We start from the raw sequence: 25,849 nt of genomic DNA on the forward strand, positions 1-25,849 counted from the left end.
AATGCCTGCCAAAAATGTATTTCCTTTGCTGAACCTGCATTTTTGGCTTGGTCTGTCTACAGACTTCTTTGAAAGCAAGTGTTACAGAAGAATGCTACATATATCATATAGTGCACACCGGACAAATGATTATGTTAGACAGCTAGTTACCACCCATGCTGGCGAACAGGAACCTCTACTCTCAACAGTTAAACGTCACAAGCTGACCTGGTTTGGTCATGTCACAAGGCACACATCCCTGTCAAAGACCATCCTGCAGGGAACAGTAGAGGGGAAGCGGAGACGCGGCAGGCAGAGAAAGGCCTGGATGGACAACATCAAAGAATGGACTGGCTGCAGCTTCCAAACCCTGCTATGAACAGCAGAAGATTGTGAGTGCTGGAGATCCCTGACTGCCCAAGCATCCACCATGACACCCCTACGGCCTCCTAGGCCATGGGATGAGTGAAGTGTGAAGTCCACAGCGGATTACTCGGTGTAAGCCCGGAAAAGGACAGTTTGCCTCTTCTGTGGTATTGATCAATCAATCAATCAATCAATGTTTATTTATATAGCCCTAAATCACAAGTGTCTCAAAAGGCTGTACAAGCCACAACGACATCCTCGGTACAGAGCCCACATACGGGCAAGGAAAACTCACCCCAGTGGGACGTCAATGTGAATGACTATGAGAAACCTTGGAGAGGACCGCATATGTGGGTAACCCCCCCCCCCCCCCCCCCCCCCCTCTAGGGGAGACCGAAAGCAATGGATGTCGAGTGGGTCTGACATAATATTGTGAAAGTCCAACACATCAGCGAAAGTCCAGTCCATAGTGGGGCCAGCAGGAACCATCCCGAGTGGAGACGGTTCAGCAGCGTAGAGATGTCCCCATCTGATGGACAGGCTAGCGGTCCACCCCGGGTTGGGAGCAGAGTAGAAAAGAAAAGAAACGGCAGATCAACTGGTCTAAAAAGGGAGTCTATTTAAAGGCTAGAGTATACAAATGAGTTTTAAGATGAGACTTAAATGCTTCTACTGAGGTAGCATCTCTAACTTTTACCGGGAGGGCATTCCATAGTATTGGAGCCCGAATAGAAAACGCCCTATAGCCCGCAGACTTTTTTTGGGCTCTGGGAATCACTAATAAGCCGGAGTTCTTTGAACGCAGATTTCTTGCCGGGACATATGGTACAATACAATCGGCAAGATAGGCAGGAGCTTGACCGTGTAGTATTTTATACGTAAGTAGTAAAACCTTAAAGTCGCATCTTAGGTGCACAGGAAGCCAGTGCAGGTGAGCCAGTATAGGCGTAATATGATCAAACTTTCTTGTTTTTGTCAAAAGTCTAGCAGCCGCATTTTGTACCATCTGTAATCTTTTAATGCTAGACATAGGGAGACCCGAAAACAAAACGTTACAGTAATCGAGACGAGATGTAACGAACGCATGGATAATGATCTCAGCATCGCTTGTGGACAAAATGGAACGAATTTTAGCGATATTGCGGAGATGAAAGAAGGCTGTTTTAGTAACACTCTTAATGTGTGACTCAAACGAGAGAGTTGGGTCGAAGATAATACCCAGATTATTTACCGAGTTGCCTTGTTTAATTGTTTGGTTGTCAAATGTTAAGGTGGTATTATTAAATAGATGTCGGTGTTGAGCAGGACCGATAATCAGCATTTCCGTTTTCTTAGCGTTGAGTTGCAAAAAGTTAGCGGACATCCATTGTTTAATTTCATTAAGACACGCCTCCAGCTGACTACAATCCGGCGTGTTGGTCAGCTTTAGGGGCATGTAGAGTTGGGTGTCATCAGCATAACAGTGAAAGCTAACACCGTATTTGCGTATGATGTCACCTAGCGGCAGCATGTAAATACTAAAGAGTGCAGGGCCAAGAACCGAACCATGGGGAACTCCGCACGTTACCTTAACATAGTCCGAGGTCACATTGTTATGGGAGACACACTGCATCCTGTCAGTAAGATAAGAGTTAAACCAAGACAAGGCTAAGTCTGTCATCCCAATACGCGTTTTGATATGCTCTAATAAAATATTATGACCAACAGTATCGAAAGCGGCGCTAAGATCAAGAAGCAGCAACATAGATGAAGCATCAGAATCCATCGTTAGCAATAGATCATTAGTCATTTTTGCGAGGGCTGTCTCCGTAGAGTGATTTGCCCTGAAACCGGATTGAAAAGGTTCACAGAGATTGTTAGACGCTAAGTGTTCATTTAGCTGCTGTGCTACAATTTTTTCAAGGATTTTCGAGATAAACGGAAGGTGGGACACCGGCCGGTAGTTTACCAGGAGATCGGGATCGAGGTTAGGTCTTTTGAGTAGAGGATGAATAACCGCTTTTTTGAATGCTAGGGGAACAGTGCCAGAGGAAAGTGATAAGTTTATAATATTTAACACTGATGGACCTAATAATACAAAAAGCTCCTTGATAAGTTTCCCAGGAATTGGGTCAAGTAAACATGTTGTTTGTTTTGTCCCATTTACACATTTTGACAATTCCTCCAATGTTATTTCATCAAAGAGAGAGAAACTATTTTGGAGGGCGGTATCCGTCGTATATACAGTCGTATCTGTTAATAGAACCCAGTTGTAGCTGAGATGCATTGTCTTTAATCTCTTTTCTAATGACTTCAATTTTCTTATTAAAGAAATTCATAAAGTCATCTGCTGAGTGGGTGGAGCTACTGGGAGGAGTCCCTTGTTGGGTTAGCGATGCTACTGTACTAAACAGAAATTTAGGATCTTTTTTGTTGAGGTGGATGAGATTTGAGTAATATTTAGCTTTAGCTGAGGTAAGCATGCATTTATAAGTAATTAAACTGTCACACCATGCTTGATGGAAAACTTCAAGTTTAGTCGCACGCCATTTGCGTTCCAGCTTTCTACATGATAATTTCTGGGCTTTAGTTTCTTCTGTAAACCATGGGGTACGCCTTTTAGGGGCCCTTTTTAGCTTTAGCGGTGCTACACTATCAATGGTGTCGCGCAGGGCGTCATTAAAGTTGTTAGTGAGGTTATCAATAGAGCCCACATAATTTGGGAATGGTGCCTTTACCGAAGGCAGTAGGTCAGTAAGAGTCGTCGTTGTGGCAGCATTAATGTTGCGGCTGCTATAGTAGTTATTATTATTATTATTATTAGTTTGTTGACAATGAGTCAGAACTTCGAATTTTATAAGGTAATGATCGGACATTACTTTAGTGTACAGGAGTATCGTAACTTTAGAGGTGGTGACACCCCTGACAAGCAATAGATCTATCGTATTACCGTTGCGATGCGTGGGTTCATTTATTATTTGTGTAAGACCACAGCTATCAATTATAGTCTGGAGCGCCACGCATGGAGGGTCCGATGGGGTATTCATATGGATATTAAAGTCCCCCATTATGATTATATTGTCGGCGTGCGTCACTAGATCAGCAACAAATTCTGAGAATTCACTGATGAAGTCCGAATAGGGCCCAGGGGGGCGGTAGATAACAGCCAGGTGGAGAGGCAGCGGTGTGACAAACCTCAAAGTGAGCACCTCAAACGAGTTATATTTATTATTTAGGTTAGGTGTAAGATTATAGTTTTCATTGTATATTAGTGCGACACCCCCTCCCCTTTTAAGAGGTCGGGCAACATGTGTATTGGTATAGTTAGTAGGAGATGCCTCATTTAGCGCAAAAAATCGTCTGGTTTGAGCCAGGTCCCGGCGAGACCAACGACGTCAAGTTTGTTGTCTCTAATGACTTCATTAACTAACAACGTTTTGGAAGATAATGATCTTATGTTTAAAAAGCCCATATTATAGGTAGTGGGCTGTCTTGAGGATTGTTTGTTGAAATTATCCGAAGTAGCAATATTAATAATGTTGCGTTTATTATGCGTAGTGCACTTTAAATAGTTTCGACCATATCTAGGAATTGATACGACGGGGATATTCAGATTGTTTGCTTGATGTTGCGATAAACTGAACGCATCATAGTTAGCTACCTCAGTACAATGTATGTCTGCCTCTGACACGGTCACAAAAGAAAAAACATTATGTGAGTTGTGTTTTATTCTAAGAGAATTGCTATGTGTGCAGGGATTATCCAGCCTGACGCCGGCTAGTTGTAGTTTAAATGGCTTCTTACCCGGAGATTCCACGCTTCTTTGGTTAGCTTTTCTCTTTGTTGTTAGCCCAGCTCGGCATCCCCGCTTCTGCTTCCGCTCGCACCGCTTATGTCGTCTCCATTGGCGGTCACCGCTAGCACTTGACTCCGCTGCTACAAAGGCCGCTCGATGTAGCCCACGAAGTATTCCCATGCTAGCGAGGAGGTCCACCGTACATGCATCTTTCAGTCTATAACGACCCGATCCATCCACATCCAGAATTGTCTGTCGGTCGTATGTGATCACAGAGTGTTCACGCTTTGAGCCAGCCATGAAATTGACAGAAATGACGGGTGTTTTTTGCCAAATCGCTCTACACTCCCAAGAGCGTTAGCATAGCCGCAGCATCGCCATGCGCCGCCATATTATTATTGATGAGATTTAAAGGAGAGCTGTTAGTCCCATGTTGATGTGATAAAACCTCTTTTGTGTTTGGAAGATCCACACAATTGTAACTGAGGCGGGATTTGGTGGTAGCGGGGGGGGTGTATATTGGTCCTTCATACCGACAGCCATCAGACTGTATAATGCACATGTACCTTGACTGCACTTAAATGTAGAATATATGTAGAATATATTTATATTATTCATATATTATATATAATATATTATATATATTATATTATTTATTATTAGGGACCGCAATGTCCCTTTGGGACAGAGGACCCTATTGAAATTGTAAGGTTTTACTATTATTATACCGGCCGCCTCTTTGAGCTGTAATTTGACTCCCTTAACATGCTTCAAACCTCACCATATTTGACACACACATCAGGACTGGCGAAAATTGCCATCTAATAAAAAACCAAACCCCAAAACTCAAAATTGCGCTCTAGCGCCCCGTAGGAAAAAACACAGACAAAACTGCCTCTAACTTCCAGTAGGAATGTCTTAGAAACATGAAACAAAAACCTCTATGTAGGTCTCACTTAGACCTACATTTCATATATTGACAACCCCAGCAAAAATCAACAGGAAGTTTGCAATTCCCCCTTCAAAACAAACGTTTTGTAAAAACGGGTCACCTTTTTTCAAACATTAGCTCCTCTGAGCACGTTTATCGTGTCGTCTTCAAACTAGCACAGGAGAGAGATTGAACCCTTCTGATTAAAAGTTGACGAAAGAGTTTTAATTACTGCTCTGGTTTGGATTTTATGTGCCCTCAAAGTCGGTCCCGTCAATCGCTGCTTGCAGCTTTAATTATTAATTATTATTATTATCATTGTCTATTGCGAGCAAACTGTGGTGCTGAATTTCCCCCAGGGATCAATAAAGTACTTTCTATTCTATTCTATCTATATTGTAGCCCGGAAGAGTTAGGGCTACAAGGGATTGTGGGAATTTGTTCTGTTGTGTTTATGTTGTGCTACGGTGCGGATGTTCTCCCGAAATGTGTTTGTCATTCTTTTTTGGTGTGGGTTCACAGTGTGGCGCATATTTTTAACAGTGTTAAAGTTGTTTATACGGTCACCCTCAGTGTGACCTGTATTGCTGTTGATCAAGTACGTCTTGCAGTCACTTACGTGGGTCTGCAGAAGCCACATATATTATGTGACTGGGCCGGCACGCTGTTTGTATGGTGAAAAAGCGGACGCGACGACAGGTTGTAGAGGACGCTAAAGGCAGTGACATCACGGCACGCTCTTAATAATGTTGTCCGGGTGAAAATCGGGAGAATGGTTGCCCTGGGAGGTTTTCGGGAGGGGCACTGAAATTCGGGAGTTGGCAAGTATGCTCGCGGGCCGCACTAACATTAAACTTTCATATTAAGGTGGGGGCCGCAAAATAACGTCTCGCGGGCCGCAATTGGCCCGCGGGCCGCATGTCTGAGACCCCTGCTTAAGAGAATTACATATATCAAAATCAAGTACCTGGTCTGACTCTCTGTCTTACGGATTACCTCAACTTCTGCGTAGACGTGACCTGCCCTGCTAAGACTGTTCGGTGCTACCCTAATAACAAACCCTGGGTAACACAGGAGGTTAAAGCTGTCCTCAACAAGAAGAAATCTGCCTTCAGGAGTGGAGACAGGGAGGCAATGAGAGCAGCACAGCGGGAGGTGAGGAAGGCTAAGGACAGCTACAGGAAGAAGCTGCAGCAGAACAACATGAGGGAGGTCTGGGAAGGTGTGAAAACCATCACAGGCCACAAGACAAAGACCAGAGCAGTAGGGGGGACAATAGAGAGGGCCAATGAGTTGAAGAACTTCTTCAACCGGTTCAACCAGCTCGTGTCCTCCCCACCCCCCACTCCTCATCGCAGCCACCCCCTCTTCTTCTCCCCTCAACACACCTCCCCCCCAGCCATGGCTGCACCCTCCTCCTCCTCCTCCACCACCTCTAGCAGACATTAGTCATCTCTGTGGACCAGGTCAGAGGTCAACTGAGGAAGCTGGATCCTAGAAACTAACTGGTGCGCACCCGAATCTATCTGGTGCGCACCAGATACATATCTAAAAAAAAGTGTACCCATGTCCCTTGAGGGGCTCCGTAATTTTTAAATGATCAGCATGTCACCTTTTATGTGTTATTCAAATAAAGATGACAAAAAAGAAAACTATGGTAGTGACAACATGCAGGAACATCACTGACGTAAAACAAGTAAAAAGGAAGTGACGTTGTCTTTGCGCACGCGTGCATTGATCATGTCTTCCTGAACCGATCGTGCAGGGATTCTAAAACTGTGGTACGTGTACCACTAGTGGTACGCGGGCATCACCTAGTGGTACGCAAAATATAATTTCATTATTTAAGTACAGTGTGTTATTTTCCTACATGCAAACACAGTGTTACTGTTCAAACTGTGTGTAATGTTACAGTAACTAAAAATATTAAATATACTTGTTACATAACGTGTCTTCCTTGTTTTTAATGAATAACTAAGGCCTACTATGCTACTGTATTTTAATGCTGTTCATGATGGTGGTACTTGGAAATCCAAGTATTTTCTGAGGTGGTACTTGGTGATAAAAGTTTGATAACTACTGACGTAGTGACATTGTAAACTACATTGGCAGACACCATTTTGTTATACCCAAACGGGTATAACAAAATGGTGTCTGCCAATGGACATGTATTTTGTTATACATCGCGCTTCCAACGAGATCCCGTTTTTTCCTCCCCGAATTAGAAAGTTCCAGAACTGTTCACGTTATACCATCTCATCTCATTGTGGATCATGTGAATGTTTGAAGTGGAACTAAATGTGATCTCTGAAAGGGGTACACATTATTTCCAAAGCAGGGCCCCCATCCACATATACAATACTAGTACATATCTGATGAAAAACAACATTATTTTTGTTATTTTAATTATAAGTGTGCCAAATCACCTATATTTTAACATTATCTAATGGAAATGACTGCTGTCTGATAATCACATTAATAACACAATAACAATCATGTGTCTGAGTACACCTATTAATCTAAATTAATCTAACACGTCATGTTCATGTTAATGATGGAATATAAAGTTAGTAAACATGTGAGAGTAAGAAGTAAACAAACCTGTTCTGTGTAACACAACTTGAGGTTTCTTGAAAACAGCGTCCAGTAGTTGAGGTAGTCTTTTGTTCTCTTCTTTTGTTCGAGAAAGTTCCTCTTTGTACTCTGTTATCGTTCTTTCGCACATTTTCACACAATCACAACACTTTACACTCACACTTGATCTTAACTAAGCGATGTGTTGATCAAATCCGCGTCGCTTTGTTAGCAGCTAACAAGCACGTTAAGCTAACTAGCACGCTAAGCTAACTAGCGCGCTAAAACAACTAGCAAGCTAAGCGGGCCTAATAATCTCCAAAGTTGAGTGAGACGAGTGGAGTTTATCCTGACACGGAGGATGAATAAAGTGTAGTTAGTAGCGATGTGAGGAGATGTGCCGAGGCTTAGAAGCGTGTGTGGAGTAAAGGAGGACTTTGCTGCAAAGCGCATATCCTCCACGCATGCGTCACTTAGGGGCGGGGCCAAAGAGTCGTAGTGATGGGCAAGTCATGAACGATTCATTCTAAATGTATGTTTGCATGGTGTCTACACAAAAAAACACGGCAGCAAATGATCCATCCATCCATTTACCTACCGCGTGTCCCTTTCGGGGTCGCGGGAGGTGCTGGAGCCTATCTCAGCTGCATTCGGGCGGAAGGCGGGGCACACCCTGGACAAGTCGCCACCCCATCGCAGGGCCAACACAGATAGACAGACAAACTGTATTTGACTTTAAATCAGATAAATATCATTCAACAACAACACAATTTGCAGACTATAATTACTGGTTTGCTGGTTTGCTGGTTTTACTGGTGTAAAATTCTGCATCCGAGAGATCACAACCATTGCAGCCATGCGTCCAAAACGTAACATCATCTTGCAGGGACATAAGGACAAGCAAAAGTAAAGTGTCTGTTGTTTTACAATGTAATTATCTATTTAATAAGAAATGTTCAGAGAATACATTTTTTGGAGTATTTATTGGAAGCCTCAAAAGACAAAGGCCGTCTGTTTACAGGAGAGTGTCGGTGAGGCACACACCTTTTGTCTTAGCTCAGGAATGCATGGGGGAAGGTTGGAGACAAGCGGGAAACTCTTAGTTAGGAAAAGTGTAGCTGCTGACAGAAGCACATTGTATATATGTTATATAATTCATAGTTGGTTAGAGTAAATAAATACAATGTATAAATATAAGGTCATATTTACATATAATGTGATTAAAAATATATCTCCTTTGGTTAATTCATGCAAGTATATGTTAACTTTATTTTTGTTACAAAACCCATGTTAATTGGAGGGGGACATATTTTTTGTTCCGGTTTGGTCACATTGTTGGGGGGACAATTAATATGTGACGGAATAAGGGAAGCAGCATGAGACAGCAAGCATTCGATGTAAGAGGTTAATGGAGCCTGAAAATAAACTTGATTCCCTCGGAGTTTGTGAGGCCAATGAGGTATGATTCTTTCTGATAATGTATGTGAAATCAATGTGTTTTATTTTATGTCGTGTCAGACTACTTGTAAGTTATGTTTTTCTTATTTATTAGTTCTGACGGCATTCTTTTGGCATTATTTTGGCATTGTTGTTAACGAGAAGAAGGCGTGGCTGAAATAAATGTCTGTGTGAGAAAAACGGACAACTTAAACCTTGATTAAGACTTCGGAGGGAGTAACAAAAGTAAACACACTCTAAGTAAGGCGAGACATTAGTCTGAATATGATGCATCTAGCAAAGTGAGACAGGCAGAAGAAACAAAGCAATACAGCAGAAACACGTCAGAAAAAATACTTGAAGATGAATCTTTAAAGGCCTACTGAAAGCCACTACTACCGACCACGCAGTCTGATAGTTTATAAATCAATGATGAAATCTTAACATTGCAACACATGCCAATACTGCCGGGTTAACTTATAAAGTGCAATTTTAAATTTCCCACTAAACTTCCGGTTGAAAACGTCTATGTATGATGACGTATGCGAGTGACGTCACTATAGTGAGTATTGGTACTCCATTGAATCCAATACAAAAAAGCTCTGTTTTCATCCCAAAATTCCACAGTATTCTGGACATCTGTGTTGGTGAATCTTTTGCAATTTGTTTAATGAACAATGAAGACTGCAAAGAAGAAAGTTGTAGGTGGGATCGGTGTATTAGCGGCTGGCTGCAGCAACACAACCAGGAGGACTTTGACTTGGATAGCAGACGCGCTAGCCGACGACCGCACGGATGATCGGGTGATGTCCTTCGTCCTTCCGTCGATCGCTGGAACGCAGGTGAGCACGGGTGTTGATGACCAGATGAGGGCTGGCGTAGGTGGAGCGCTAATGTTTTTATCATAGCTCTGTGAGGTCCCGTTGCTAAGTTAGCTTCAATGGCGTCGTTAGCAACAGCATTGTTAAGCTTCGCCAAACTGGGAATTATTAACCGTGTATTTACATGTCCATGGTTTAGTCAAAATTGAAGATAAACTATGTTTCAAAATTTAATTGTAATTTTTTTCGTGTTTTCTCCTCCTTTAAACCGTTCAATTAAGTGTAAATATCATTAATTATTAATAATAACATAGAGTTAAAGGTAAATTGAGCAAATTGGCTATTTCTGGCAATTTATTTAAGTGTGTATCAAACTGGTAGCCCTTCGCATTAATCAGTACCCAAGAAATAGCTCTTGGTTTCAAAAAGGTTGGTGACCCCTGTTATATATGCACATAATATTGAAATTGCACTTTTCCCAGGGGAGCTTCACTATATATTACTTACATTAAAAAGAAAAAAAGCTTTAAAAAAAAACCCTGTGGAACCAGATGCACATGAATCAGGCAATAGATACGTTGAAGAAAGAACCAAACCAAACAAAAAGACAAAGTATGATGAATTGAGTTACAATGTATTCAACAATTACACATACACACATTTTAAAAAGGTATTACCTTGTTTCTGCTTGTTTGCTGCTCTTAAATATGCAGAATGATTTCTGGTAATATCACATTATGAAATGCAAGCTGGCTTTCCCAGTGCTGCAAAGTGGTACCAGATCTACCACCCGAGTAATGTCAAAAGGCAACTTTTGTGTTCCATTCCGTAGAACATCTTTTGCCCAGACTGCCTTTTCAATAAAAGGACCACAACTATGGAACTCTTTACCAGACACGTTGAAAAGTATACCTGCACTTGTCACTTTCAAAAAACAAACAAAAATATGGCTAGTTGAGCAACAATCGTGTTCCCATGTTTAGTTTTTACTCATTTTTACTAATTGGTTTTTATCTAGTCTGCACTTTGTCTGTGTTATTATTATTATTATTGGCTTTTATCTAGTTTGCACTTTGTCTGTATTATTACTATTATCATTATTATCGACTCATTCTTTTTTTTTAATTTTCTTATTTTGAATATTTTGTTGGGGACAAGTGTTGTAAATTAGCTTTGGCTACAAACACTATGATGCATACATTGGATAACTGTTTCAGATGTCTATGTTTTTGTATCTGTCCCTATTTCAAATAAACCTCTATAAAAAAGTAAAAGTAAAAAATAAAAGTGCAAACATTTCACAATGTCTGTGTTTTTCAGTTTTAAATTATCTTAAAACTCTGATCTTCTCTGAACTCTTTGCTGTCTTTCCACTTTGCTTTAGTTTTTCTGAGCCATCTTCCTCTATCGACACGCCACTAGTACCGTCCCCCTTCCCGCACACACACACAAACCACATTCCCGCACACACACACAACATTGGCATTGTTAGGCCTATTTTAGGGGGGCTCAAGCCCCCCTAAAATATTCTTAAAGGCCTACTGAAAGCCACTACTACCGACCACGCAGTCTGATAGTTTATATATCAATGATGAAATCTTAACATTGCAACACATGCCAATACGGCCGGGTTAACTTATAAAGTGCAATTTTAAATTTCCCGCCACACTTCCGGTTGAAAACGTCTAAATATGATGACGTATGTGTGTGACGTAAATGGTTGATAGAAGTATTGGTACCCCATTGAATACAATACAAAAAAGCTCTGTTTTCATTTCAAAATTCCACAGTATTCTGGACATCCGTGTTGGTGAATCTTTTGCAATTTGTTTAATGAACAATGAAGACTGCAAAGAAGAAAGCTGTAGGTGGGATCGGTGTATTAGCTGCGGACTACAGCAACACAGCCAGGAGGACAGAGATGGATAGCAGACGCGCCAGCCGGCGAACTCACCTTAACTTCCTCCGTCTCGCCGACCGCATCTGTGATCGGGTGAAGTCCTTCGTCGCACCGTCGATCGCTGGAACGCAGGTGAGCACGGGTGTTGATGAGCAGATGAGGGCTGGCTGGCGTAGGTGGATAGCTAATGTTTTTAGCATAGCTCTGTGAGGTCCGGTTGCTAAGTTAGCTTCAATGGCGTCGTTAGCAACAGCATTGTTAACCTTCGCCAGGCTGGAAAGCATTAACCGTGTAGTTGCATGTCCATGGTTTAATAGTATTGTTGATCTTCTGTCTATCCTTCCAGTCAGGGATTTATTTATTTTGTTTCTATATGTAGTTAATCACGATGCTATCACGTTAGCTCCGTAGCTAAAGTGTTTCGTCGATGTATTGTCGTGGAGATAAAAGCCACTGTGAAAGTCCATTTCGCGTTCTCGACTCTCATTTTCAAGAGGATATAGTATCCGAGGTGGTTTAAAATACAAATCCGTGATCCACAATAGAAAAAGGAGAAAGTGTGGAATCCAATGAACCCTTGTACCTAAGTTACGGTCAGAGCGAAAAAAGATACGTCCTGCACTGCATTCTAGTCCTTCACTCTAACGTTCCTCAGCCACGAATCTTTCATCCTCGCTCAAATTAATGGGGTAATCGTCGCTTTCTCGGTCCGAATCGCTCTAGATGCATTGAAAACAATAGGAAAATGTGAGGAGCCTTTCAACTGACTACGTCACGCTACTTCCGGTACAGGCAAGGCTTTTTTTTTATCAGATACCAAAAATTGTGATCTTTATCGTCGTTGTTCTCTACTAAATAATTTCAGCAAAAATATGGGAATATCGCGAAATGATCAAGTATGACACATAGAATGGATCTGCTATCCCCGTTTAATTTTTAAAAAATAATTTCAGTAGGCCTTTAAGGCCCCCTAAATAAGACCAGAAAGTTCATTGTTCGTCCCATGACAGCAGTGTGCTTCTGGGGAGGAGCACCTCTGTTGCCTGTGGAGCAGCTATGGGGCAGCACATTAGCCCATTAGTCATCTTGATATAGGTTGGTCCACAGTCCAAACATATTTAGCAGCTTTAAATGAGAAATTAAGCATGAGGAAAATATGCCACCATTAAGTGTTAGCGACGGAGAGCAAGGTGTTAGTGGCAACGAGCGTGCCTCTATTCAAACTCATTGAATCAGGGCCTTCTTTCCTCCCATGAGGTCTGTGGAAGACGAGGAACCCATTCTTAAGAGAAAACCCTGAATGTAAATGTTGGAATAGTTGTTTGTAAGTTATCACAAACATACTTTGTACTCCTGATATGAAGATAAAAGGCTGTCTTTTAAAACCTACCAAGAGTAAGGCTCGTAAAACTCCACTGTGTAAGGGAGAAGCAAGATGGTGTTCCTGTGTTCTCTCATGAATGATAATCAACAGAAGGAGGTTGTTCTGGCCTGAGGACTTCAAAGTGGACAGATGACAGGATCTGCCCAGAGGAACTCCCTTGAAGTGTTTTACGAACTCTCTCTGAACTATTTGGTAACCGAGGGCAAGGCTATTTACGACCCGCTGCCCTTTTGAAGTAGCTGTGGTCAGGAGACGGGAGGTGTTATTCATTGTCCTCGAAAACTTGCTACAGCCGGACCCAGGATGAGCCCAGGCCCGAGACATCCTCCTCTTCTTTGTCTTCAATGTGACCAAAGACAGTGACCTATTCCTGCTGTGACATTTGTTGGTGCGTAAACATTGAATATCTAAAATAAAAGGGGAGACGAAACGCTCCTTCGAGAGAGCATGGGTGACACTGTAGAGCAGACCTGGGCATTCTGCGGCCCGCGGGCCACATCCGGCCCTTTGTACGTCCCTGTCCGGCCCGCGGGAGGCCAATCATAAATTACAAAATAAATGTTAAAAAGTATCTATTTCGAGTGTGCAATACAACGGTGCTGCTTTTGTTTTGAAAAGCGTTATTTGTATTACTTCCGTGTGGACGTATGCTCGTGCGCGCAGCGGCAATCACAAATTACAAAATAAATTTAAAAAAACATCTATGTTGTGCGTGCAATACAACTGTGCTGCTTTTATTTTGAAAAGTGTTATTTATGGGTGTATGTCCTGTGGGTGAAGGCGCACAGCGACAAGTGATGCCCGGTTATCCCCGAGACGCTAAAAAAAGAAAAGGTGATGACGAATGGCTTGTGTTCAACAAGACATGGACTGCCAAGTAAAGGTAAAGCCGTGTGCTTAATTTGTGGTACACAAATTGCTGTGTTTAAATAATATAGTGTAACAACCTGCTGAAGTTGATGTTGTCTTTTTGAGTTGCGTAAATGAGGAGTGAGGATAGACGTGCGTGTGAAAGGAACGAGATAAGTTGAGCTGTGTTAGTATAGCTTGCTCAATAAAAGTTTAAAAAGAGCGTCAGACTTGGTGTGCACTTCTTCTGGACGCTACAATTGGTGGCAGAGGTAAAACTTTGCGCATACTACGCTGTGTGCTCAGCCTGCTACGTCATCGAGAGGTACGTGCCACGTGAGGAGCTTGCCGCAAAGAAAGAGAGAGAGACAGAGAGAGAGAAAGAGAGAGAGAAAGGAAGGAAGGAGAGAGGCAGTGTCTACAGGTGCAGCGCACGCTGCTTGCCATGGGGGAATTCCACCCTCAATGAAGACTCCCAGGTTTGATTGCAAGGCGAACTGGGAGGCATTTTATCCCACTTCTGACATCAATTGTAGCGTCCAGAAGAAGTGCACACCAAGTCTGATGCTCTTTTTAAACTTTTATTGAGCAACCTATACTAACACAGCTCAACTTATCTCGTTCTTTCCACACGCACATCTATCCTCACTCCTCATTTCCGCAACAGCAACGCTTCCTCCTTCTTCGCCAATCACCTTACAGGCGTGCTACGTTCACAACAAAGAGGATGCAGGATAAAGTGACAGAAATTGAAATTTTTGCATTGTATTATACATCAGGAAGTTTTGTGTAAGAAAGTGTTAAAAATAAAACCATCAAAAGCCATCTGCTTTTGTATAAAGATAAGTTAGGTTAAATTAAAATATTATTATTATTATTATTTATCTTACGGTATATCAAAAATAATTTAAGCAAAATGTAATTGAAATATTGTCAGTGTGGCCCTCCAGCAGTGCTCGGGTTGCTCATGCGGCCCCCGGTAAAAATTAATTGCCCATTCCTGCTGTCGAGGGTACAGTGTCGACATGGCATCTCCTCAATTGAGTCCAAATTTAACTCTGTCTCTGTTTGACTCTTTGTCTCTTGTCTGTTTAATAGATGTCAACAGTGTTTGAACCTAACATTAAACAAAACTGCTTCACTGCTTGAGTGTGAGTTAAGAATTTAGAGGAAGTCGAGGACTAAAATGTCTCAACTTCCAGGGGAGTGCAGAAGAGTATAGATCAGGGGTTGGCGCAGTAAGCCTCCTCAGAGAACATAATACAGCTGGGGCATCCACTACTCCTTGGAAAAAAAGATTTTCTGCACAATAAACATAACTGTTGGATTCCCCCCAACCCCCGTACTCCATTTACTCTCTCAACATATGAATTAAAATACATTCTACATTTATTCAGCATTCCTTTATGTTTTATTGAATTTTCCTATTGTAGTGCAGTGGTTCTTAATTATTTCCTGTCATGAACGCCTCCCTCATTTTTTTTTTACATCTACCCCGAAATATTATGGGCCAGATTACTACACTGGATGATGGACCACACCATGCACATTAACATATGGAATGTAGCCCATGTCAGCTCATCATCATGGGTCTGTCGCAAGGGGAGGGAATGGCACAAAATCTTGCAAGTTGGTCAAAAACAGTAAATTAGCTCTGCTTCTTCATACTCCTTTTCCGACATGTCCAAGGGGTAATCTGCGATGTACTTCAATAAAACGTTAAGCGTGTTGGGAATAAACTGTGCCAAACAACAATAATAAACAATGCAGACTTTCCCTAATGTTAGAACACAAAACAAACATGGAGTCATTGCAACAAGTTTATGTGAATTAGAAATCTTAAAAAATAAAATAAAATCACATCACAGTTATTGTGACCAAAATATCACGGTTATCATAAATTATCACGGAATTGTCAAATGTGCTCAAAAATAACTAATACCTTGAAATATTTTAACAAAGTGTTATTTAAAATAAATAAACACATGTATAAAAATTAGCAACACACCTATATAATATACTTTCCTTAGCAGAACAAACATTATAAATATTGTTCTACTATTATGAGTTTTAAAATATGTTTTTCTTTATATGTTTTGATTTGTAAAAGTTTTAGTGTTTATTGTTAAAGGCAAAACGCGTGTTGTTTGTAAGACGTTAATGTGTTTTGTATTCCTGAAGCTAGCTAACTAACTACAGTGAGACGATGTTGAGTCAAAAAAAAAAGCTTTTAGTCAAAGTCTGCCAGCTAATTTTGTCTATATACATATGTGCTGCTTTCTTAACACATCATCATCAAAAACAGAAACATTTGGTGTTGTTTTGTTTGTTTTTATTGCTGCTATTTTGACTGTCCTCTGTTTACATACACATTGATTACTAGTTTTTTATCAGCACTTTTCCCGTCATTGCTATAAAATGGACAAAACTTTAATAGAGTTATTAGTATTCATGTAACAGCGTAATGAACAGCACATTTACGGTATGAATAAATATTTCTGAACAAAGTTGCCATCTTTATTGTTAGTTGGCACTAGGGATGTAACAATAAAGGGTATAATTGGTAACCTTGGTAAAACGGTTAGTATTACCATTTTAAAGGAAAATTATTTTTAAAAAAAACATGATTGATAACTGCACGGAATGACTTGTTCCAGCACGCAAGCTGAAATGCTAACATGAAAACAAGAGACATTAATGTTTTTGCCCATAAAGAAACAAGATACCCCAATCTAAATGTATACAAACAAATTGCTGTCTAAACAATTAAAGGCCTACTGAAACCCACTACTACCGACCACGCAGTCTGATAGTTTATATATCAATGATGAAATCTTAACATTGCAACACATGCCAATACGGCCGGGTTAACTTATAAAGTGCAATTTTAAATTTCCAGCTAAACTTCCGGTTGAAAGCGTTTATATATGATGACGTATGCGCATGACGTCAATCGTTGAACCGGAAGTATTGGTACCCCATTGAATCCAATACAAAAAAGCTTTGTTTTCATCTCAAAATTCCACAGTATTCTGGATATCTGTGTTGGTGAATCTTTTGCAATTTGTTTAATAAACAATGAAGACTGCAAAGAAGAAAGTTGTGGGTGGGATCGGTGTATTAGCGGATGGCTGCAGCAACACAACCAGGAGGACTTTGACTTGGATAGCAGACGCGCTAGCCGACGCTAGCCGACGCTAGCCGCCAACCGCACGGATGATTGGGTGAAGTCCTTCGTCCTTCCGTCGATCGCTGGAACGCAGGTGAGCACGGGTGTTGATGAGCAGATGAGGGCCGGCTGGCGTAGGTGGAGCGCTAATGTTTTTATCATAGCTCTGTGAGGTCCCGTTGCTGAGTTAGCTTCAATGGCGTCGTTAGCAACAGCATTGTTAAGCTTCGCCAGGCTGGAAAGGATTAATCGTGTAGTTACAGGTCCATGGTTTAATAGTATTGTTGATTATCCTTCCAGTCAGGGGTTTATTTATTTTGTTTATATCTGCATTTGAGCCCGATGCTATCACGTTAGCTCCGTAGCTAAAGTGTTTCGCCGATGTATTGTCATGGAGATAAAATACAAATCCGTGATCCACAATAGAAAAAGGAGAAAGTGTGGAATCCAATGAGTGAGCTTGTACCTAAGTTACGGTCAGAGCGAAAAAAGATACGTCCTGCACTGCACTCTTGTCCTTCACTCTCACGTTCCTCATCCACGAATCTTTCATCCTCGCTCAAATTAATGGGGTAATCGTCGCTTTCTCGGTCCGAATCTCTCTCGCTGCTGGTGTAAAAAATAGGGAAATGTGAGCAGCACTCTAGCTTGTGACGTCACGCTATTTCCGGTACAGGCAAGGCTTTTTTTTATAAGCGACCAAAAGTTGCGAACTTTATCGTCGTTGTTCTCTACTAAATCCTTTCAGCAAAAATATGGCAATATTGCGAAATGATCAAGTATGACACATAGAATGGATCTGCTATCCCCGTTTAAATAAAAACATTTCATTTCAGTAGGCCTTTAAAGCTGCTTTTTACTTCCGGTCCTGTTTGTGTCCAAGTCTGTAGTGTGGGCCATAGGACAGAAGGAGGACATTCTGTTAATAGCCTGTGGAGGGCAGCAATACACCTAAGATGTTCTACTAGTCTGCTGAAAATAGAAAGAAGAAGAAGAAGGAGGAAAAAGCTAGATGGTGTTTGAAGGAGAAAGTCTAAACGTGGATATTATAGTTCTGTATTTTTAATCAGTGCATACATGTGCACATATATGTCGTTTAATAGAGTAAACATAGTCAATAATTGTTTGTATCCAAATACACTTTGTATTTTTTTGTTACCACCATTCTTAAATATGTTGTATGTAAGAATGTGGGTGTTGTTGAGAAGATGATGCAGGTGTTCTGTCGAATTTAGCTACCTGTAAAAATGTGTAACTTATTCTAGTCCATTTGTAAAATAAATTGTATTCCTAAATTATAGTCTCCTCACTTTATCCAGTCAGTCATTAGGACAAAAGACCCTGGGAGGACTTTGCCCTTAAAAAAGGAAACATATTCACTGTGGCAGGACAGTATCAAGATGAATTCATCACATTTGTATAATCGGCTATGAGGCATTTTATTATCATTGTACAGCCCTTACCTTTGGGCTGATACTGAGGACGACTGTGTTGACCAGTTTGACGCGTGCAAACGATTGAATGTCCAGTTCTGTAGAAATGTGTTTGGATATGACAATCCGTTTATTCCAAGCTATCAAATAAACTGTAGGTTATAGAACATTATGTATGCTGACCTTGAATGGCACATTGTCACAGCAGCGAGACCTGACCACACACGGCACGGTCGAAAACTGTTTGTCCTCCATGCAATCGCCCCCGAGTGTTCCCAGCTGAACCCAATTAAAGGAGGCTACCATGGCAACCGCACCATAGCAACAGTCAACACTTCTTGGTTCTCAACTGGAAGTGGGCGGAGCAATCTGCTGAAAGGGAAATTCAGCATGAACTGAAGCCAGCAATCAGTCAGAGAAAACAAAATAAAAACAATATAAACAAATAAGGAAATTAGGCTCCAACAGTCAGTTTTCCTCTTTTGGTGCAGTTGTTCTTACATTTCTCCTTCCTCCTAGAGTTCCTGTGTTGCCCTTGTGGGCGGAGTTGTGGGACGTGCACAGCTGCTTCCAATTGACCCTGGTGCTACTTAAGCAGCACCTTGACAGCTGGATGGCACTCGGCGATTCCACTCCACGCCAGTTGATTCTATGCTTCGAGTATTTTGCTACCTTGGCCATTCCCAGTGCCATCCATCTTGGTGTTGTTTTGTAGTGTGCACGTCTTGTAACTCCAAACCAAGTTGAGTTTATTTTTGTATATAAGTAGCTTTTCTTTTTTTACCCACAATGCACATTTTGCCTTCTCTTTTTCGCACCGTCGCTTTTTGTTACCTCCTGTTTGGATTGTTTTTGTGAGTATATTTCGGCAGTAAAAGAAGCATTTTACTCAGCGTCCTGCGCATCCTTGGGTTCCTCTACTGTGTTGAACAGCACTCTGACAGGAGTTTCTCCAAAACGCAACACCCTTTGGCGGACAAGTTTGTGATTAAAGGCTATACATATAAAATGAAAGGGACAAGTGGTAGAAAAAATGGATTGATGTACAGTAAAGCTCTGTGGGATGATGTACATTATTGACTTTTCCCTAACATTCCAAACTTTCCCATGTTTCCGAAATTGTTATTGTTTGAGAGATTCTAAGAAAGGGGAAAACAAATCATGAACAATTTAAAAAAACAATTGTCGTGTAGTTTTTTAATTAGAAATGTAGATTATTAAAAACAAAACTATCCTTCATAACCTTCCACATATAATGTTGCCATTTTCTCTAATCTACATATTGCATAAAGGGACATGCATTTAAAACAATATTCATATTACAAAAGAGAGTAATCAAGGTAATTAAAAGAATGGATTATTGAGACCCAACAAATGATTCATAAAGTCACACATTTTAAAAATATATGATCTTGTATAAAACACAACTGTTCAAATGATGTATAAAGTAAATAATAATATGCTTCCAGAAGTGGTCCAGAAGATGTTTCAGATGTGAACCAGTAAATATGAACTAAGAGGGATTTATGTGTACTCAAAAGCAAAGGTATGGACAAATGTAAAACAAATATGTACATCATATAAATGAGTTCATTTATAACATCATTAAAAATTAAAAATGATTTCTGAATATCTCTATACACATAAAAAGTATTTGTGACATATTTTCTCCTGTTTATTCTCACCTTTACTGTCAGTGTTGTGTTCCTTTTTAAATAAAAGTACACAATGTTGTACAAACGTTTGTGTGTATATATATCTTTTTTTTTTGTATTTATTTATTTATTTATATATACACAAATATATATATATATATATATATATATATATATATATGTATATATATATATATATATATATATATATATATATATATATATATATATGTATATATATATATACATACATATATATACAGTATATACACATTTATACATACATGTACTTGACTGAAAAAAAGCAATAATCTAAAATATCTAATCTATAAATGTTAGAATCTATGTGCTGATGTTGTTAGAAAGTCAAAGTTAAAGTTTTGACAGTTTATTTCAAATCCTGCATCTTCATTTGCTGCTGCTGTTCTCACCAGCACACTTGTGTTTCTTACACTGGTACTTAGAAGACAATCTTTCACCACACACACTGCAACTCAACACTTTCCCTCCTGTGTGTGTTCTCATGTGTTTTTTGAAATGGTCCCTTCGAGTAAAATCTTTACCGCAGATTGAACATGAAAAAGGTTTTTCTCCAGTGTGTATTCTCATGTGTGTTTTGAAATGGTGCTTTTGAGTAAAATCGTTACCGCAGATTGAACATGAAAAAGGTTTTTCTCCAGTGTGTGTTCTCATGTGTATTTTCACATCGTGCCTATGAGTAAAATCTTTACAGCAGATTGAACATGAAAAAGGTTTTTCTCCAGTGTGTGTTCTCATGTGTGCTTTTAAACTTTGATTTCTTACAAAACCTTTACCACATTCTGAGCAGGAAAAGGGGGTTTCTCCAGTGTGTATTCTCATGTGTGCTTTGAAATGCTCCCTTTGAGTAAAATCTTTACCGCAGATTGAACATGAAAAAGGTTTTTCTCCAGTGTGTATTCTCATGTGTGCTTTTAAACTTTGATTTATTACAAAATTTTTACCGCATTCTGAGCAGGAAAAATATTTTTCTCCAGTGTGCATTCTCATGTGTATTTTCAAACCCTGCCTATGAGTAAAATCTTTACAGCAGATTGAACATGAAAAAGGTTTTTCTCCAGTGTGTATTCTCATGTGTGCTTTTAAACTTTGATTTATTACAAAAATTTTACCGCATTCTGAGCAACTAAAAGGTTTTTCTCCAGTGTGCATTCCCATGTGTATTTTCAAAACGTGCCTATGAGTAAAATCTTTACCGCAGATTGAACATGAAAAAGGTTTTTCTCCAGTGTGTATTCTCATGTGTACTTTTAAACTTTGATTTCTTAGAAAACTTTTATCACATTCTGAGCAGGAAAAAGGTTTTTCCCCAGTGTGTGTTCTCATGTGTCTTTTCATATTGCTACGGTCATTAAAAGTTTTGTCACAGAGAGAGCATGTGAAGTGTGTGTTGTCAGTGTGACATGTCTTATCATCTTCAGAGTCTTCATCATCAGTGTCAGGAGAGTGTGACGTTGTGTCCTCACTATCTGATAGTGGAGCTAAGAGCTTGTCTGCTTGTGATCCTCCACAGTGGTCTCCATCAGCTTCTGTTGTCATGTGTTGAGTTGAGCTGCTGCTTGGAGGCTCCGCCTCTCTCTTCTCCTCACTCTCACCTTTGACCTCATCACCTTCACTCTTCACAGGGACACCAGTCACTGGCATCTTGGTGACATCAACCTCCTCCAGTCCTTCAAGATGCTCTCCCTGCTGACTGATGCTGTGTTCCTCCTCTTCCTCTTTAATGTGAGGGCTCAGTGGGTCCTCCTCTTCCTCTTTAATGTGAGGGCTCAGTGGGTCCTCCTCTTCCTCTTTAATGTGAGGGCTCAGTGGGTCCTCCTCTTCCTCCTTAATGTGAGGGCTCAGTGGATCCACCACTTCTTCTTTAAAATGGGGTGTCAGTGGGTCTTCCTCTTCCTCTTTAAAATGGGCTGTCAGTGGGTCCTCCTCTTCCTTTTTAAAATGGGGGATAAGTGGGTATTCCTCTTCCATCTTAATGTGGGAGAGCTTTGGCTCCTCCGTCCGCATCCTAAAGCTCCACTTCTGTTGCTCAGGGTGAAGATGTCCTTCCCAGACGTCTGCAAGACAAACACACCATCTCTGCTCAGTCACACAATGCATTCAGTACTTTTACATGCACTTAGGAAAAACAAGTTATCGTATGAACTGTCTTAAAATCTCAGTGACGCACAAACACGCTGCTCTTTACAACATTATTCACAGGAAAATAAAAACAAAACAGGACGACAGGACTTTTTACTATGGATAGACGTTATGGTTTAAAATTGATTTTGTGATATATTATTTCATATAGAATTACTAATAGAACCATTTTAAAACAGGCTACACAGGCTTCTAATTTAGTTGCTGAAATATGCAGTAAAATATTACATCATTTCCAGTATTATTTTCTCAAAGTAACCAGATATTAACAGTAAATAAACAAGTACATTCCTCCCACCTCCAAAGACATGCACCTGGGGATAGGTTGATGGGCAACACTAAATTGGCCCTAGTGTGTGAATGTGAGTGTGAATGTTGTCTGTCTATCTATGTTGGCCCTGTGATGAGGTGGCGACTTGTCCAGGGTGTACCCCGCCTTCTGCCCGAATGCAGCTGAGATAGGCTCCAGTGACCCCCCGCGACCCCAAAAGGGACAAGCGGTAGAAAATGGATGGATGGATTAATAATAATAGTTTCCACAAAATAATACAACTAGAAATGACACAATATGTTACTGCATATGTCAGCTGCCAAATTAGGAGCTTTCATAACGCGCTTTGAAATTATTCTATTATCATTCATATACCAAATGATATATTGTGACATATATTGTTATTAGGATATAGATTTTAGGTCATATTGCCCATACCAAACATTGGTTTGCCGAGTCATTTTGTTTGGCCCACCAAATATATAGATTTTTTATATTCTTCAGATGTGTGTGTACGTTTAAAATGTTGTACTACTGTTCTACATCACGTGGAAGTGTCATGCCATGGGGTTGGTGTGCTTTTAACTAGGGGTGTGACGATACTGTCAGCTCACCAAAGTATACTCGATATTGGCTTTAGGAGAACGAGACGATATTTTGGTGGCTAACATGATTCTTACACATATGTGTACTTCATGTGTATATGAATGTACTTTCCCTTGTGTGCTTAGTTTTACTGTAACTTCATTGTGGATAATATCTATAAACAACCTCAATTGTTTTTCATCTTTAATTTGAAGGACTGTTTACTTATCTGACAAATTCAAAGGAAACTGCATTTTTTTTAAATGTCGCCTATCGTTCACAATTCTTATGTGACATATATTTTTTACATTTTACATTTAGTAAACAAACGTGAGCAAAAATCAGCTAACATTGCAGTCAATGGGAGCCCCTCTATTAGACCCACAAAGTCCTCCAAATAACCATCTAAAAACTGCCAACAATACTCCATTTACATTTTGTGACCTGAATATTAACCAAGTATTAGCGATATTGTTATTATAAGCGCTAACGTTAAGGACTTACTTTTAGCGGCGCATTGATCACAGAAGTAACTAGCTTATGCTGCTATATTGACATACTGAGCTGCTTTCTCACCTCTAAGATGGTGAAAGCTAATTCTAGATTATAAATCATGCTTCTCACTTATATGGTGAAGGTTGTGGACATAAACCGGAGAACTGGGTCAACTTTGACATCCAACTTAGACCTGGAGATGGCAAGAAAGACACAAAAATACGCTCTTTTGCACCCACCCTTTTTTAACCCTTTGCGAGGACTAATTCTTCATCTAAATGGGAAGATATCCGTCTGTCCAAGGCCTTTGACACAATAGACTTTGAGATCTTATTGTATAAGCTATACCACTATGGTGTCAGAGGGGTACCTCTCGATTGGTTCCGTTCTTACCTATATGGAAGGCAACAATGTGTATGCGTCAATGATCACAATTCACCCTGTATGACCATAAATTATGGGTTTCCCCAGGGATCCATCTTGGGGCCTCTCCTTTTCATCCTATACATAAATGATTTCGTAAACTCCTCCAAAACTTTTCATAAAATAATTTTTGCTGACGATACAAATGTGTTTACCTCACACAGGAGCCTACACCATCGACAAGTAACTGTTAATTCAGAGCTTGTGAAAGTGGATTCCTGGTTCAAATGCAATAAGCTGTCACTTAATGTTCATAAAACACATTTTATTTTATTTTGTTCTAATAAAAACCGGACAAATACTGAGCACTGCCATATCAACATCAATGGGCAGGAAATACAGAGAGTGAACTCCACAAAATTCCTGGGGGTCATCATTGACGAATACCTCAATTTCAAATGTCACATTAGCCATCTGTTAAATAAAGTATCCAAATATGTTGGCCTGTTCTTTCACCTTTGTCATTATCTTCCTCTTTATGCTCTACTTACTCTATATAAAACTCTCTTTCAACCACATCTAAACTACTGTAATGTCATCTGGTGTATCACCTTCCCTACCTACCTTCACAAATTAGAATCCATGCAAAAGAAAATCATACGGGCCCTGTCATGATCCAAGTTTAATGCCCCCGCTCGACATCTATTCCATAATTACCATCTCTTAAGACTGACAGAGTTCAATATTTATCACAATGCTTGTCTAACCTATGAAGTTATCCACAGGCTGAATCTTAGGCTCTGTAGCTTGGTTCCTATCTATCATCCCCAGCATGCCCACAACACTCGTAACTTAGATCTGATATCAGGTAAACATCGTCTACTGCTCGAAGTGTTGTATGCAGGGGACCAAAGATTTGGAATCGGCTTGATGAGAGCCTCAGGATGCTGTATTCATTCTCCAACTTCAAAAAGAAACTAAAAACTTACCTATTAACCACCTATCTCTAATGCCTCATGTGGGGTAGACTACTGTTGGGTTTTGCATGGTTGAATGAATGTATGTATGTATGTGTATGCTTGCTTTAGTACTATTATTTTGTGTTTATTAATAGTGGTTTCGTGCTTGCCACCATGTTTCAGCATTCCATGTATATACTGTCCTCTGGACCCCTGCCAAAAGCTTCTTCTAGCTTATTTGGGGGACCCTTTCACTTACCAACATCCTTAAAGGATATTCACTACTATTGTAATTTTTCCATGGTATTGTGAATAAAACTTGAAAAAAATATGAACATCCCATCAGTCGGCATCCCAGTGAGATTGTATGCTTAAAATGAGCAAGATATGTAAATATGACATGTTATTAAGAATGTTACTACATTACATATATACTTACAGCGTGTATTTAAAATGTTGAAGGGGGTTTTAGGATGTTAGGTAGAGCAGTGGTCCCCAACCTTTTTGTAGCTGCGGACCGGTCAACGCTTGAAAATTTGTCCCACGGACTGGGGGAGGGGGGCGGGGGTGCTTATGGACTGTATCCCTGCCGACTGTATTGATCTATATTGATATATAATGTATATATTGTGTTTTTTATGTTGATTTAATAAATAATTTTTTATTTATTTATTTATTTATTGATTGCGCGGCCCGGTACCAATCGGTCCGCGGACCGGTGG

At 40.2% G+C, this 25,849-nt stretch overlaps 2 protein-coding genes across 5 annotated transcripts in view; both read right to left on the bottom strand.

Moving 5' to 3' along the window:
* The window catches only part of LOC133640601 (gastrula zinc finger protein XlCGF57.1-like), a 28,779-nt gene extending 8,400 nt beyond the window's left edge, over positions 1-20,379 (bottom strand). The window contains exons 1-2 of one of the 2 annotated variants that reach the window (XM_062034111.1): positions 18,802-20,379; positions 18,649-18,716 (exon numbers count right to left, since the gene is read on the bottom strand). In XM_062034111.1, the coding sequence (XP_061890095.1) occupies positions 18,649-18,716; positions 18,802-18,815 (82 nt within the window). In that variant the 5' untranslated portion in view covers positions 18,816-20,379. Of the gene's footprint in view, positions 1-7,652; positions 8,100-18,648; positions 18,717-18,801 lie in introns of those variants that run through there. The other variant, XM_062034110.1, reaches the window with a different exon arrangement.
* Positions 20,380-20,568: 189 nt separating this feature from the next.
* LOC133640595 (gastrula zinc finger protein XlCGF57.1-like) overlaps positions 20,569-25,849 on the bottom strand; it is a 300,331-nt gene continuing 295,050 nt past the window's right edge. For all 3 annotated transcript variants that reach the window (XM_062034102.1, XM_062034101.1, XM_062034106.1), the window contains exon 4: positions 20,569-22,369. In XM_062034102.1, coding sequence (XP_061890086.1) covers positions 20,682-22,369 — 1,688 coding nt within the window. In that variant the 3' untranslated portion in view covers positions 20,569-20,681. The remainder of the gene's footprint in view (positions 22,370-25,849) is intronic.

The sequence above is a fragment of the Entelurus aequoreus genome, linkage group LG23, assembly GCF_033978785.1.
Source record: "Entelurus aequoreus isolate RoL-2023_Sb linkage group LG23, RoL_Eaeq_v1.1, whole genome shotgun sequence".
NCBI classification, from domain to species: domain Eukaryota; kingdom Metazoa; phylum Chordata; class Actinopteri; order Syngnathiformes; family Syngnathidae; genus Entelurus; species Entelurus aequoreus.